This window comes from Naegleria fowleri (genome assembly GCF_008403515.1).
Source record: "Naegleria fowleri strain ATCC 30894 chromosome Unknown tig12, whole genome shotgun sequence".
In the NCBI taxonomy this organism is placed as follows: Eukaryota; Heterolobosea; class Eutetramitea; order Acrasida; family Naegleriidae; genus Naegleria; species Naegleria fowleri.
In genome coordinates, this window is record NW_025407944.1 from 46,045 (window position 1) to 60,695 (window position 14,651).

Here is a 14,651-nt window from a genome sequence, read left to right on the forward strand (position 1 = left end):
AAGAGCAAAAACAAATTAAAGCAGCTGTGCTTTTCTTCATCCATAACAACATTGCCGAGCTCCAAACAAACATCAATATATTATGAACAACGGAAATTTAACGAATCATCATCACCACAGTTATGTGATTGGAGTGGACCACGTTCGTTTCCATGTAGACAATGCCCTTCAATCCTCGGCCTATTATTGCTCTCATCTCGGATTCACTCCGATGGCCTATGAAGGTCTTGAAACTGGAAACAAAGACTTTTGTACTCATGTCGTACGACAGAATGAAATTATTCTAGCCTTTACATCGGCTCTTCATAAGGCTCCCTGTAGATTGGAATTGAACACCCAATTACATCCCTATTTATATACAAATTTGAGTAATTGCCATCATCATCCTATCAGCAACAACTCGAATCATCATCACCATCCAATCACTCCTCCACAAACAGCAATTGATTTACAAAACGATCCAATTTACAAATTCTATGAATCCATCCAATCTCATGGAAGTAATCATGCTCATGATTTAGCCTTATTAGTGAGCAATGTTCAGAAAGCCTATGAACAAGCTTGCCAACATCCAAAAACCATTCCGCTCTCTCCTCCTACACGAATTTATTGCAGTCCTTCCATGGATGATACAACAGATTATATAGAACTGGCTTGTGTTGCGACTCAGTTCGGAGAGAAGGCTTGGATTCATACTCTCATCAATAGAGATCATCAAAAAGCATCACCATTCTCTCAGAAACATGAATGTAATAATGGAAATGGTCATTCGAATCGTCAAGTTGTCTTTTTACCTTCCTTTAAGAACGTTTCTCAAACACATCCCAAACGAAACACTGCAAGTATTGGCAACTATTTGGAATATTTGGATCATTTTGCAATTGCCATTCCTAAGGGAACGTTAGTGGAATTGATTGGATGGTATTCACAAGCTTTAGGATTTGAAAGATTTTACAATAATGATGACGAGGATCAGCAGAAAGGAATTCAAATTGAGAGTTCAGAGAAAGATTTGGGAGGCTTAACCACCATGGTTGTGGCACCCTCATTACTTTCTTCCCTTAATAGACATATAGAACTTCATGGACTTGGAGAAGATGGAGACAGAAATTCCATTATTAGTGAGAAAGAGTTACATGAACGAAGAGAACTCATTGCATCAAAGGTGATGAAGAAAATGATTAAATTTGTGTTAATCGAACCAGTGAATACCAAACATTCAAAGAGTCAAATTCAAGAGTTTTTGGATTATCATGATGGACCTGGTGTGGCACATTTGGCAGTTCACACAGAAGACATTATCAATGCAGTGTCAAAATCAAGAAAGGTTGGAATTGAGTACATCTCTGTTCCTTCCACTTATTACAAGACTTGGAGAGAAAAGAAGACAGAGTTGTATAACATGGTTGCTGAAGATTGGGCTCTTCTGGAAGAGAATAGAATTCTTGTGGATGGAATTGTCTTCCCGAAAGATCAAGATTTGGAAGACACTGCAGAAAACACTTCTTCGAACAACAATAATTTCAGATATCTCTTACAAACTTTTACAAAACCCATCGAAGACAGACCAACCTTCTATTTCGAAATAATTTCACGAAGAGGAAACAGTGGATTCGGCAAGGGAAACATCAAAGCACTCTTCGATGCCATTGAACGATTACAACTCGAACGAGGGAATTTGTTTATCGAGAATGAAAGTAAATAAGAGACAACCCAACAATTGTTTCTTTCTTTATTTATTAATATTTAGATGGATGACAGCTCGACCATTTTTGCAGGCGATCTGCTCTCTTCATCTTTTTAAAAACGAACATTCAAACACACCTCTCCTCCTTCCCAATACTAATACAAACCCAATTCTGCCACCAAACACCTCTCACAGTCATCACCAGCATTTTCGAGCAATATACAACCACCATCACCCTTCCTCCGCCTTCCTTCTCCTACAATCCATGTTTCATTCCCTTTCTCAATTTTTCAACCATCTCCTTCGTTTATTATGCACATGTTCCTTCACATCCAACAACAACAACATCCCGACAATGACAACCTCCTCCTCCTCGACGTCAACAACGACTTTTTCATTCATTCATGAAATAATCCTTTCATTGAAAGAAAAGACAAAGTCTTCTTCGATTCGATTCATGAAATGTTTCTTGTTGATTTCAGTGGTTGCGGTCTGTGTGGTGAGTTTGAATGTTTTACTTCTTGGCCAAATTCGAAATCGATCGCAAATGTTGCTCTCCTCCTCGTCCGTGATGACGAATCATCTCGCACATCATCATCATCATGACAATATTTCATCGACGAATTCTTTTCCTGCTTTCAAAGGATTTCCTTATTTGAATGAATATCAACCTCCTTCTGTTCCAAAGATATTTCAAATATTTGTCAAGACCGCTGTGGATCTTTCCTTTCAAATCAATCATGATGATGATAAGGATGAACAACAACCACAACAACATTTTGAGACAAATAATTTTGAAGAGAAACAACAATCACCAAACGTTCACAACAAGAAGAAATATCAAGAAGGTTTTTATCACCAAAATCGAGACGTTCTCTTTTCCTCAACACATCGATGCATTCGATATCGACTCGATTTGGAACGAAGACAAAATTCACCACTTTTCACAACATGTCTTTTTGAAAATATTTGTTTCAATCGAAGAGGAGAATGGATTTTATATTCCAAGTCACAACAAGCCAAAGATAAAAGTGGACAAGTTTGGGTACAGACCTATCCGTATACTTTCTTGACAGGTGACATTCATCGAGTTCGTGTCAAAGTATTGGATCCTCCTCGTGATTTATTATTTCGAGGAGTTAATGGAATATTTGACACAAATCATGCAACAGATTCAATCATGATCTTGTCAAAAAATTTTAAATGGATTGAAAAACCAACGTTTGGAACTTCGAGACATGCCACTGCCAATGTGGGACATGCAATTTTAGATAATTTTGCACTCGTTTTTAATTCAATGCTTAATTTCGATTATGTGAGTCCTGACAGTCACATTTTATTCATGGATGACATGTATCCAAATTTTGCAGGAGACACTCGAACGCCAGAATTGATTCAATTGCATGGTGACATTGCAACAAACACTTCGATCGAATGGGCTCAAAGAATGACCAATCTCGAAACTTTACAACAATGTTTGAATGCTGAAGAAGGAGCATTTATTAAAAAAGCTCCTTGTCAAGTTGCTCATATTCGAAATCCAGAGAATGAAAAAGCTGGTGAGGTGGATACTTGTTTTTCGAGCTTGGTGGTAGGATCGACTGGAACCATGTATGGCTTTATTGAAGGACGTGAGTCGGTGGTGGCACTTTTTAGAAAGTTTTTGTTGAGACAAATGAAAGAGCTCGAGAATTCACGACCATTCTCAAAAACTTTTAGAATTGCCATTCAGAACAAACCTTTGAATTCGATCAATCGAGACGCAATTATTAATGTCGATAAGATTGTCCGTTACTTAACGACAAATATTTCTGAGAGTGAAATGTTGGAACTTGCGAATCAAGCTCGATCTGAAAAGGAACCAAAATATGAACGCGTTGAAATTGTTAATTTGAAATTGGAGAAGATGACTTTTGAGGAACAGGTAGAATTCTTTGGTGATTTGGATGTTTATGTGTCGTCTCAGGGAGCTGCTTCGTACATGTCACTGTTCATGACGAAACCAAATGCAGTGATGTTGTACGTACCCATGTGTTTCAGAAACTCTTTGACATGTTCGGATTACAACTTGAAAATTCATGAAACCTTGGCGACTAATGTGAAAATTATTTCACTGGTGCATTATGCTCATTTGTTGGAGTGTGTGAAAGGAAATTCTGATGAGGAGGAAGGATTTAAAGTGAAGGCTCAAGCACACACGCAGCCTTATGGAGATTGCCACGAAAGAATTGATCCTGAGGGTTTGTATCGAGAATTAATCACAAAGGCATTGCAGCGATTGTTGTAACGTGGCCCAAAATTAAATGCTTTCGTATCGATGCCTTTTTATGAGAAAGAATTGAACAAGTGGTTCAGTATCTCAGTATCAAATAATATGAGGAGAAGTCTTTCACACGCAACTAACATCCACTCGACTTTTTATTCCATAACAATCGTGCATGTTCTTTGACTTCCAATAATGGGAAAAAGTGTGGATGTTCGCAAGACAACTGGCCATGTTCCTTAATAATCATTTCAATACGTTCGATTATGTCAATACCTTTCATGTACGATGGCTGCTGAGAAACATGCATCTTGGGAGAAGTTGGTGGTGAAGATGGTGTGCTGTTGCCCGTAAATCCATCTTCTGTCATGTAATAATACAAAAAGAGAAGAGCATAAATATTGTTAGGATCCATGTCGACAGCATGAAGAGCTAACAAAAATGCTTCATGTCTTCGATCCTGATCAAACAAATAGAGCAACATTGACTGTACAAGTGTCATGCAAGCATTGAGAGAAAGCTCCACGCCTGTCTCCCAATCCTTGAATGTTAAAATAATATTATCATTGGAATTTCCAAAAAAATCCTTAGCATGCAATCCTTCCTCCGTCCGAATACCTTCTTGATGGTAATTTGGAAGCGAGATAGAATTCTTGTTTGTCATAATCTCAAAAAGTCGAATACATTCGAGTAATTCTTCTGAGAATGATTCCAAATGATTAATGTCTCTAGTGTAGAAGAGGTGTTCTACAAGGTAAAAAGCAAAAATGAAATAATCGATACCCACAACATCAGGACCTAGCCTTAGACATGCAACAAAACCTGATGATTTGTTATGAGTTGAATGGAGAATGATTGATCGAAAACGATGAAATACGAAGGAAATTTGTTGAAGTTGTCACATGTCAAACCAAAAAATTCAATAACCTACCTGTCTGTTTTAAATTTCTAAATATTGTGTTCAATATTTTCTCCCTTATTGTTTTATCTGATGATGTGGCAAGTAGTTGGAAATTAATAATATTTGACGATTCGAGAGGGTTTTCCAGAAACTCCTCAGTTTGTTTTTTGATGTTTGTTGGAGCTGAGCATTCGTTGAAAATGTTCAATTCCAGTCCAATGTTAGTTTCATCTTGTTCGTTCGAAACAACCAGGTTGACAAAATTTTTCATCACTAGTCTCATCATTAGTTTTGTAATTCTCACCAAGTTCAATCTCTCCATTTGAGCTTCATGATTTTCTCCACTCATATCGAGATTGGGATCCAGCAAACGATCATACAAAAACAAGTAGACGGAATAGGCTGAGAGAAATAGCTCTCGTTTCATTTCTCTCATGCTCGCCATTGAGGGAGCAATTTGCAGTATGGATTCAAACGCCTCTTCCATGTGATGAATATTGATAGAGATTTGCTCTGACTCGCCATGCAGCTCATAGAGAGATGACTTGACTGGAGAGCAGACCATCTCAGGCACAAACGTCGACGAATATGATGACATTGATGAGCATGATTGTATCTTCCTTGAACTCTTTCTTCTCCTTTTCGTTTTTTGTTGTTTGCATTTGGACTTGTTAGATGCAAACAGTTGCGTCTCATCAATGGAATTGCTTCGTCGTTGGATCACCACTTCTGAGAGAACAACACTATTGCTGTTTTCATCATTGCCCGATGTCAACAACGACTTGGAATTCAGCGATTGAGACTTGGGTAATGTCATGGATGACGACGGTTTGTGTGCTCGGCAAATTTTCTTTTCAGTTGCTGAACCAGTTGTAGGGTTGGTCGTTGGACTATTTCTTTTGAGATTTTGTTGTGAGAGTGGTGTATGTGAATGATCCCTGCCATTATTTCCCTTATCTCTCTCGGAGATGCTCGAGGATGCCAAATCTGGAGAATGTTCATCATCCATGCCATGGGTGCCTTCATCCAAGCAGCTACAGCACCCTTCAACCGTTTGAATATAGTTGTTGGAGGTACTAGTACTGCTGCTGTTGCTGGTAGTACTACTACTGAATGTCCCTTCCTCCTCTTCATCCTCACTACTGCTGCCCCAAATGGCATAGGGTTCATGAAAATCATAACGATTGGCCTGTTTCATCATCAAGGTCTCCACCTGACGACGGGATGAAAGAGAACCACCAAACGGGTTTGTCCCTTCTGAGGTGATGATGTATTTCTGAATGCTACCATCATGTGGTGGTGGTTGATTTATCGGAATGAATGAATCCGAGTGAGGAGGAGTGTGAGTGTGTTGGTTAGTGGTCGTCGTTTCTTTCTCATTCATTACGAGCTTGAATATAATTTCAATATGTGATTCTTTCTTTTTGCTTAATGCAAATGGTTATATATATAATGTAATGATGATTTAATTTAGGATGCAAAAGTAGTGAAACTATGGACTCTTCCCGAAAATATAAATTTCAATAACCGAAGAAGAGAAGCACTGACAGGGTTCAGTCGATAAATATGAAAAAATTGCAAGAGAAAGTTGTTGTTCTTGTTATTTGCAAGGAATAATATTCTCTTAATCTGGAGTGAGAGCCCCAAACAAACTGATGAGAACTAGTGCACTATTGAAGCTGACGAGAGGATGATTCTTTTGCCTCAATTTCGTGTGATGCAATAAAACACGGAAGGAACAAAAAGAGCTTTGCTTTTGTTTTTTTTATGGACAAAATTATCCGATAATTTGCCCAAATTGATCGTGTGTTGTCCAAGAAAAGCTCATCAACAATCAAAAGCCTGGCCTAAAAAAAGATTGTGGTGTGATCCAAGGAACAACGTTGATTTCCGCCAAGTTCAAGAACAGTTCAAAGGGGTTCCCATCACAAATTGATGCTGAAATGCAACTTTATTCTTTTTCATTTGAAAATTTGAATTCTGTGATTGCCAGAATCTGCGAAATGGAGCAATTCTGTATCCTCGTCCAAACACAAACCTGTTGGATTATTGAATTGGTTTGGACCTTCTCCTTGTTCTTTTCCATAAAACTTTACAAACTGTCCATTTTCTTTAAAAACGCCAATGCCATGCTTCTCACTGTCACACACAAGAATATTTTTTGAAAGAATGTCAAATTCTAACCCATCAGGACGTGGCAGATGGGTTCATGAGTTTTCGAATCAAAACAGAAAAACGTATAATCACTGCTTAAAGCTACAATACAATTAGAGTTGTGAGATATTCTCACTTCAATAACATTGCGTGAAGAACAACTGTAAAAAGTCATGCTGCATTTTGAATATTTTTTTGGAAATTGCGATTTTTTCAAAATGGAAGATTTCGAAATCGATTTGGGAGATTAAAAATCCTCACTTCTTTGCAACCTTTCATCTGTTTATTTCAAAGTCAAGTTGCAACTTTGAGCAGGTCATTGATTCGTGTGTTATCAAGCGGAAGTGCAAGAGCAAAATGTGAAAAGGGAGATGAATTTCCACAAAGGATTCCACATCGATCTCGAATTCGATACAGTGCTCGTATTAGAGGTATCTTTGGATTCTTTGGGTGTTTGATAGGTAGTCCATCGCAATGAAAACTCTGTTGGTATCTCTAAGATATGCCTCTGAATAACAATCTTGTCTGTGTTGACAGGATGATGAGGCATATCAGAACCAATTGAATGGTGAGCAACTTTCTCATTAAAAAGAACATCGAAATAAATGTGGAAAACAGAGAAAGGCATTTCTGGAGGTGCATTCATCGCTCCCATTTTCTGAAATTCCTCTAAATCAATAAAGTTTGCAAGATATCTAGAGAAAGGAAGAGCTTGGTTGTCGTCTCGCATTCGACATGTTCTTCTCATGACTTGAATATGGAAAGGTTTTTCGGTTGTGAGCGATGGAAGTCCAGAGAAGGAGCTACTCATGAATAGTTGGTCACTCGTAGCAAGAAGATCATTTGGGTTGACATGATTGAGAAGAAAGGTTCTCAGAATGGCTTCTCTTTGCTGCAAACTCAATCGATTGTAGTTCACGTAGGGCATAAGTTTGGTAAGATTTCGCACGAATGAAATACAATTATCTTTAACAGTGTGCTGTTTAGCCACTCTGCAAGTATGCCTCTTTACCATCTTATTTCGATAGCTCTTGAGTTGATTCTTGTTGATAGTTACAAAATCCACTGCAAGCTCTGGATCTGTTTTTTCATAATGATCCATCAGATGTTGCAATTTTGCTTGCTGTGTTTTGGATTCTAGTGCTGCAATCTTGGGAGAAAAGTAATCAGAAAAGAATCTTGGGGTGAAATCATGCAGAATGAAATAGAGTAGTGCACGAGAAACCTTTGAGACGTCATAATCAAATTGCTGCGAGGTTTCATAAGAGTTCATAATAATTTGAGCAATCTCATTCCTCATTTCCAAATCTCTTTTATAGCTGTCGATCGCGTTAGTGGGATTAGAGTTCGTAGCACCTGTGGCAGTGAGATTATTAGCGTTTGCAGATTTCAAAGACCAACGGAGTAGTGATGACTTTCGGGATTGATTGCTGGTTGGTGGCACAGATTTCTGGGGATTGGAATTGCTTAGATTATTGGAAGTAGTGGCAGGAGAAGGAGAAGTGACTGTTGTACGGGAGATGGTAGTAGTATTGGAAATGGTAGTAGTTGAATGAAGAGATGCTGAGGATGGTTTGTTGTTATTTAACGGAATATTGGAACGAGACTTTGAACCATTATTGAGAGAGGTGTTGCTGGTCAATGACTGATTCTTGTTGCATTCGAGAGAAGTGGTGGAAGGTTGGTGAGTGGACAAAGATGATGACTCTTTCGAAGCATCAAATTGATACACCTTTCCATTCACACCATCCTTGAAAATAGAACCTGAAGATATCTCAATAAGGTCCTTTCTTGGATTACCATCCATTGATCTAAAGTTATGATAATAGAGAGTGATTTCAGGCATTTCCACAAAGCTGAAATTGCGTTCATGAGTGGGAAATTGAAAGTCAATATGGAGTGTGAACTTATCAAACGCCCTCCAATGGTTGACCACAACGAGATTTCGAGTACCGTTATTGAGAGCATTTCTCTGAGCATCTGTGGCATTGATTTCATTGGGATCTGTAAACTTATTGCTCACGGTTTGACACTTGAAGAGCGGCGCAGAGTTTTTGACTTCAAGAATGGTCATTAAACGTTCGAGAAGGATATTTGCGGTGGATTCATTGGGAGTGTTAGTTGTGGGGTTTATCCTATGATCACTAGTACTATTAGCAGCAGTACGTTGCTGACTTCCTCGTCTTACTCCTGCCACCGGTTGTGAAGGTTCCAGAACGTTCACAAATGGCATTGTCTTGGTAATGGAAGCTTTGATTACGCCACTACTACTGTTGCCTGCGGTCTCAATGTCGACTGTGGATTCATTCTGTTGCTGAGAAGCAAGTGATTGAGGTCTGTGAATAATCTTTTCCAATTCATCGATCCAAGGAACTGGCCTAGAAAAGTCCACATCTACCTCGACTTCTGCTTCATTTAGGCGTCTAAAGCCATACTCTTTAACCCAATAATCAATAATGGCATCCTTAAAGAGAGTGTATGCATTGAACTGCATGCATCGAAGGGGAACAAATACGACCGGATGATACATTTGACGGAGAGCTTGCTTTAGAAATGGGCTTATATGAGTAAGGTCTGAAGGAATCGATGAAAGATCTCGCCTTGAAGGTTTTTTCACTTTCGAGAAAACGTCTTTAAACATGTAGCTCATAGAAAACTTGTGGTAAAACAAACGACATGTCGTTGCCAAACTTTCAAATTGAGAAATATCGCAAAAAGTAAGAATCAATCCCAGCATGTCATCTTCGAGTTGTGTCAATTTTGTACTTGATTTGGATTGAATGAATTGAGGAATATCTTCGAAAAAAGAGGAAGAATTGTTTGTTGTGGGCGTTGTTGTCTCTTCTGACAACACTAAAGGTGACAAGTCACTGTTTTCATGAATTGTCGTTTTGTGATGAATGTGGGTAGTTTTGTGGCTCGCAACTACCACAGTTCTTGTAGGGTTTTCATGGTGAGGAAATGAGAGAGCCATTGGTGAAAATGATGTTACTGTTGTTGCTTCAACTTGTTGTGACACATCGGAGTTGCTTATTGTTCTATGACATTGTCGTTCATCCAATTCAGAGAGATCATTCAATAACGATGTCGTCAACTCCACTAGAGAAGAAGTGGAATGAGAAGGAACTCTCGTGTGAGGTTTCGTTGGGTTGATTGAGGTTGTTGTCATGGTGGATGACTGGTCTTCTGAACTCGTCGTTTCATTGTGTTGATGTTTCTGTTGTTGTTGTTGTTCTGTTGTGCTGGTATCGAGCTGATCCTCCATCAGTGATGATGTCGATGGTGGAAGAGGAGGTGAAGACACGGAACAAGATCCGCAAGATCTGTTCGAGAGGATTTCAAAACAGGACTCGTGCTGAGAGGTTGTTGTTGTTGTTATGGAGGAAATGTTCTTCGTATGGAGGTTGTGATGGTGGTGGTGTTGTTGTTCTTGTTGGCATGGATCATCATCGCGTCGGTTGATGGAAGAAGAAAAGGCTTGAGAGAAGTTGAGTGGAGGAGAGCAATCCAGAAGAACAGGAGAGGTCATCATTCCTTCTCTTTGCAAGGATGAGGACGGCCGTTTGCTTTTGTTCTTGTGGTTATCAATTCCCAGCAATGATGAAGAAGAACTATTCGTTAGGATCGGTAAAAGAGAAGGAGGAGGAGGACAATTCCATGAGGATGATGATGATGTAAGTGGTACTTGTTGAGATTCCACCGAATTTGCGAGCGGAGGCGTTAAAGAAGAAGACTCGTTGTGGTGATCATTGTTCCTTTGGTTATTGTTCGTGTGAGTCGTTATTACTAATGATGATGATGAAGAAGAAGAAGAGGCCTCTGGTCGTAGTACTACTTGATCCTCTTCCTCCGTCATTTCCAACAACGATGGCTTCCTTTAGACGGATGATGAAAATAGTGTGTGTTCTTTTCAAACGAGAAAACTCTCTCGGATGTTCGGGTGATTATTTGTTGTTGTAATTGTTATTGTAAACGCACACTCAGTGTGATGAATTCACTCTTTCCTATCACTCCAATCGATATCGATTAATTGGAAGGAAAAGAAGATGAGAGGTGAGTGTGTTGTTGTAGGGAGTTCAGGAAACAAGCAAAGGCTTGCAGTAAAATGAATGAAAATTTTCAGGTTTTACTGAATGTGTCTTTTGAAATCGTTTTTTGATAAAGAAAAAGTGACTGTTGACACGTTCGTTCAAAAAAATGTTTGGACTTGTGTCTTTGTGTCAACGTCGCGACTTTTGGCAGCCGCTTAGATCTTGTGATTTTGGCTGCGAAAAGGGACCTGCGATTCAAAATACCACTATCTCCAGAAATAAGCAAGACAATATAAAATACTCAATCGTTTGACCACAGTATTCATATCTTTGAAAACCATTCAATAGAAGTGCAGTGTCGATGAGAAATAGATCCTGATATTAGCAGGTGACATGTTTCTTAACGTATGAAGCAATTTTTTATTTCTTTTCATCTTTTATTGAAAAGAAAAGGCAGTCTTTGCTAAAATCGCAAAACAAGAAAATGATTTTGACGCAAAAGTTTCGCTTTGGTTAAAGGTGGAAGATGGAGACACGCCAAGTTTGCAGAATTTAGTTTTTCTTGAAGCTCTCACTGACCAAAGTGAACGGAAAAAATCACTGAAATTGTTTTTAAAAACATTTGAGGAAGGCGATCACGCCAACCAAAAAGGGTTGACTTGATTAAGCAAGTATTATGTTCTACAGTTATACGAAGCAGGAGAAAATAGGTTCACCTCCTTTCAGTGTAGAAGAGGAGCTGGCTATAATGATCGTTGTTGTGACAGAAACCTTCGAGAGTTGTACAGTTTCGTTTAGAAAACTTTCATGTTCGATTAAGGGTTACCTTATAACACCAAGTCCTTCCTTGTCAGGTATTTTGTGAATCTTTTTTTAAAGGCTCTCACAATACTTTTCAAAACCAAGTCAGGAGGGAACACTACATCACAATTAATCTGGCTCAATACTCCAGGTCTGGGAATACATGGAGGCGGTATGCCGTTGTTCAACTCGAGTAGGTCGGCAATTTGAATATTTGGAAGTGCTTGTAACACGTGAACTCCGTGCGAGGTTTTGCATTTTGAAGGATTCTCACAAGTTGGAGGTAAAATCACAGTGGTTTCATCCCTTAGAAACATGGAATAATAGGCTGCTGACCCAGGGTCTGAAATGTAAATATCCACATCAGAGAAGTATCTCACTTGTGATGGAATGCTTGGAAATTTGTACAAATCAATGTCTTCAATGATCAGTTTTCGTTTGGAGCCGTCCTTGTTGGTCAGCAACTCTTGTATAAATGGATCTTGAGGTAAATGTTTGCGCAAATAGTCAGCAAGTTGATCTACATTGAAGATGGCTTGAAGATGGCGATCAGACATTTCCTTTCGGTTAATTGAAATTAGAATGTCCTTCTTTTTGAGGAATGCTTCAAGTCGTTGTTTTTGTTGAGTTGTGGTAAATGTTCCATCGAAGGGAAGTATTCGCAAGTTCTTGTAGGTGAGCTCTCGAATTTTCATATAGGTATATTCCTTTCCGTATGGATAGATGACCAAGTTATTGGTGGTGTGACCAGCAAAGAAATTGGTAAAACAAGTTTGCAACTCCATTCGATTTGATGAAGCTGGGCTAGTTGTAGGAATAGACAATGAATCATTTCGACATGGAGCTGGCATCACTCTCCATCGCCCACCCACAAAACATCGTTGAAGAATTGGATTTTGACTCAACAATTGCCCACCCGTTAATGAAAACTTATTGCCCAACTCGAGATCGTACCCGAATAAACCCATCCAATCAAATCCTTCCTTGCTTTCCAAATCATCCAAATACAAAATATGATTATCTTGCCATTGAGAAGAAGACGATGATGATGTGAAGGCCGCAGATGTTGCTGATCCCACAGATTCCGATTGAAAATTCATCATCAAACCCATAATCATTCCCAACGATTGTGAGAGAAAATGTCCAGCATTTCCAGCCGCATAACGTTTCAAAGCATATATAGGCTTTTCAATGATTTGAAAATCTTTGGAAAGTGCAATGGGAGCATAATAATTTTCATGACACAAAGCATTTGGATCTTTGCCCACTCGGGCACGAATTTCTTCAATGATTTTCGAATTTTCAAAAGCAGTAGACCTTTCACTATTCTCTACATCATCGCTTATTGCCACCCCATGCCTCGTTCCATTCCATGCCATCAACAAACCCTGACATGAAACTTGTCTCGTTTTTTTCACAAACGCATTCTCCACTTGGCTCTCCTCCTCCTTATTCATTTGCAATACCAAATCACCATCTACGATGGCGCCAAAAAAATTACCTCGATCCGAATGAACGGTTGAACCTTGCGTGTAGACCCACGGACGAGAGTTGAGAATTTGAGCAAAGCGATCACCACCAGTGATTCGTTGAGAGGGTTCAAAGAGAACAAACTCTCCACTCGAAGTCATGCAGAGATTTTCAAATTTACATGAAGCCATGTAGGTATCGGTGCTGTACACATTGGGAAATCCATCAGGAATGAGGATGCGAGGTTCTTCCAAACGACCATATCGATTGCATCGATGATGTCCGAGTAGGGGTTTCAGAGTGGGAGAGTATTTGCTCAGCTTGGTGTGGGAGATGGCTTTATTTTGAGAGAGTTGCTGCATCAAGGAAGTGGAGCTCCACATTTCTGAAGTGGCAATAGGTTCATAATCACTCTCCTCAATGATGAGTGATGATGGTAATGGGGTTGTTTGTCCTTGAACGACTTGTTTGTATCGAGAAGTGAGGCTCCTCAATGAAAATGATCTAAATTTGTTTGCAGATGATAATGTTAGTACGAGTACAGTTAGGAAGGTTGTAATGAGTGCAGTGCCAATAAGAAACCAAAATGCTTTGAAAGGGGGAAGAGTTGGCAACTTTAGAAAGGGAGATGATGTGAAAACCTTTTTAACAGCTGGTTCTTGGGAATGTGGATGATGAGTGGTACTTGCAGAGGCAGCTTTGACGTCTCTGGAAATCTGAAAGAGGATCATTTTCGGGGTTTCCGAACGCAAGCAGAACTTGAGAGTTTTGCAAAGAGGAGGATGTATTTACAGAAACAAGAACCACAATGTGTGAGATAATGCACCAAACAGCGTTGTGATAAGGAGCGAGATTGTCAGAAGGATAACTTTTTTTTTGAACAATTTTGTATTTCAGAGACAACGATACGAGATAGAGGTTGTTATCCACGCGATATTTTGCTCATAAAAAGATGAAATTGTATTTTGAGTTTTTACGAGGCCTAATGGGAAGTTGTAGGTGAGTTTTGAACTTATGGCGGTAAAGCAAACGTTCATCATCATGACAGGAAGTGAAAGGTTCATCCTTGGTGTTTGTGTCACCTGTAACTTCCTTTATAAATTCATGTATATGTGATAAACGGCAACCTTGGTGACCCCTATCACTGACTGGATCATGGTGCACCGAGGATTTGACACATTAAGGATTTGCCTAATACATTTTTCGTTTCCATAAAAAACAAGTTCAGAAACGAGATATCCAGCCAACGTTCGTCTCGAACTTCATCATTCATTGTATGCCACCATGCATGAATGGGACTTGACTGACGATGCATGGTTGGGTACACATCAAATTGCCTGCTAA

At 39.2% G+C, this 14,651-nt stretch overlaps 5 protein-coding genes across 5 annotated transcripts; 2 read left to right on the forward strand and 3 right to left on the reverse strand.

The window, feature by feature from the left end:
- Nucleotides 1–82: 82 nt before the first annotated feature.
- Nucleotides 83–1,705, forward strand: FDP41_011706 (uncharacterized protein; the record flags this gene model as incomplete). Its single annotated transcript, XM_044702145.1, has 1 exon — nt 83–1,705. One exon carries the CDS (start codon nt 83–85, stop codon nt 1,703–1,705), a length of 1,623 nt encoding a protein of 540 aa, XP_044566558.1.
- Nucleotides 1,706–2,042: 337 nt separating this feature from the next.
- On the forward strand, nt 2,043–3,974 carry FDP41_011707 (uncharacterized protein; the record flags this gene model as incomplete). The annotated part of the gene is made up of 1 exon (XM_044702146.1): nt 2,043–3,974. One exon carries the CDS (start codon nt 2,043–2,045, stop codon nt 3,972–3,974), a length of 1,932 nt encoding a protein of 643 aa, XP_044566559.1.
- Nucleotides 3,975–4,086: 112 nt separating this feature from the next.
- FDP41_011708 (uncharacterized protein) lies at nt 4,087–6,052 on the reverse strand (the record flags this gene model as incomplete). The annotated part of the gene is made up of 2 exons (XM_044702147.1): nt 4,087–4,772; nt 4,882–6,052. 2 exons carry the CDS (start codon nt 6,050–6,052, stop codon nt 4,087–4,089), a joined length of 1,857 nt encoding a protein of 618 aa, XP_044566560.1.
- A 1,287-nt stretch (nt 6,053–7,339) lies between these two features.
- Nucleotides 7,340–10,861, reverse strand: FDP41_011709 (uncharacterized protein; the record flags this gene model as incomplete). The annotated part of the gene is made up of 1 exon (XM_044702148.1): nt 7,340–10,861. One exon carries the CDS (start codon nt 10,859–10,861, stop codon nt 7,340–7,342), a length of 3,522 nt encoding a protein of 1,173 aa, XP_044566561.1.
- Nucleotides 10,862–11,863: 1,002 nt separating this feature from the next.
- On the reverse strand, nt 11,864–14,038 carry FDP41_011710 (uncharacterized protein; the record flags this gene model as incomplete). Its single annotated transcript, XM_044702150.1, has 1 exon — nt 11,864–14,038. One exon carries the CDS (start codon nt 14,036–14,038, stop codon nt 11,864–11,866), a length of 2,175 nt encoding a protein of 724 aa, XP_044566562.1.
- Nucleotides 14,039–14,651: the final 613 nt, after the last annotated feature.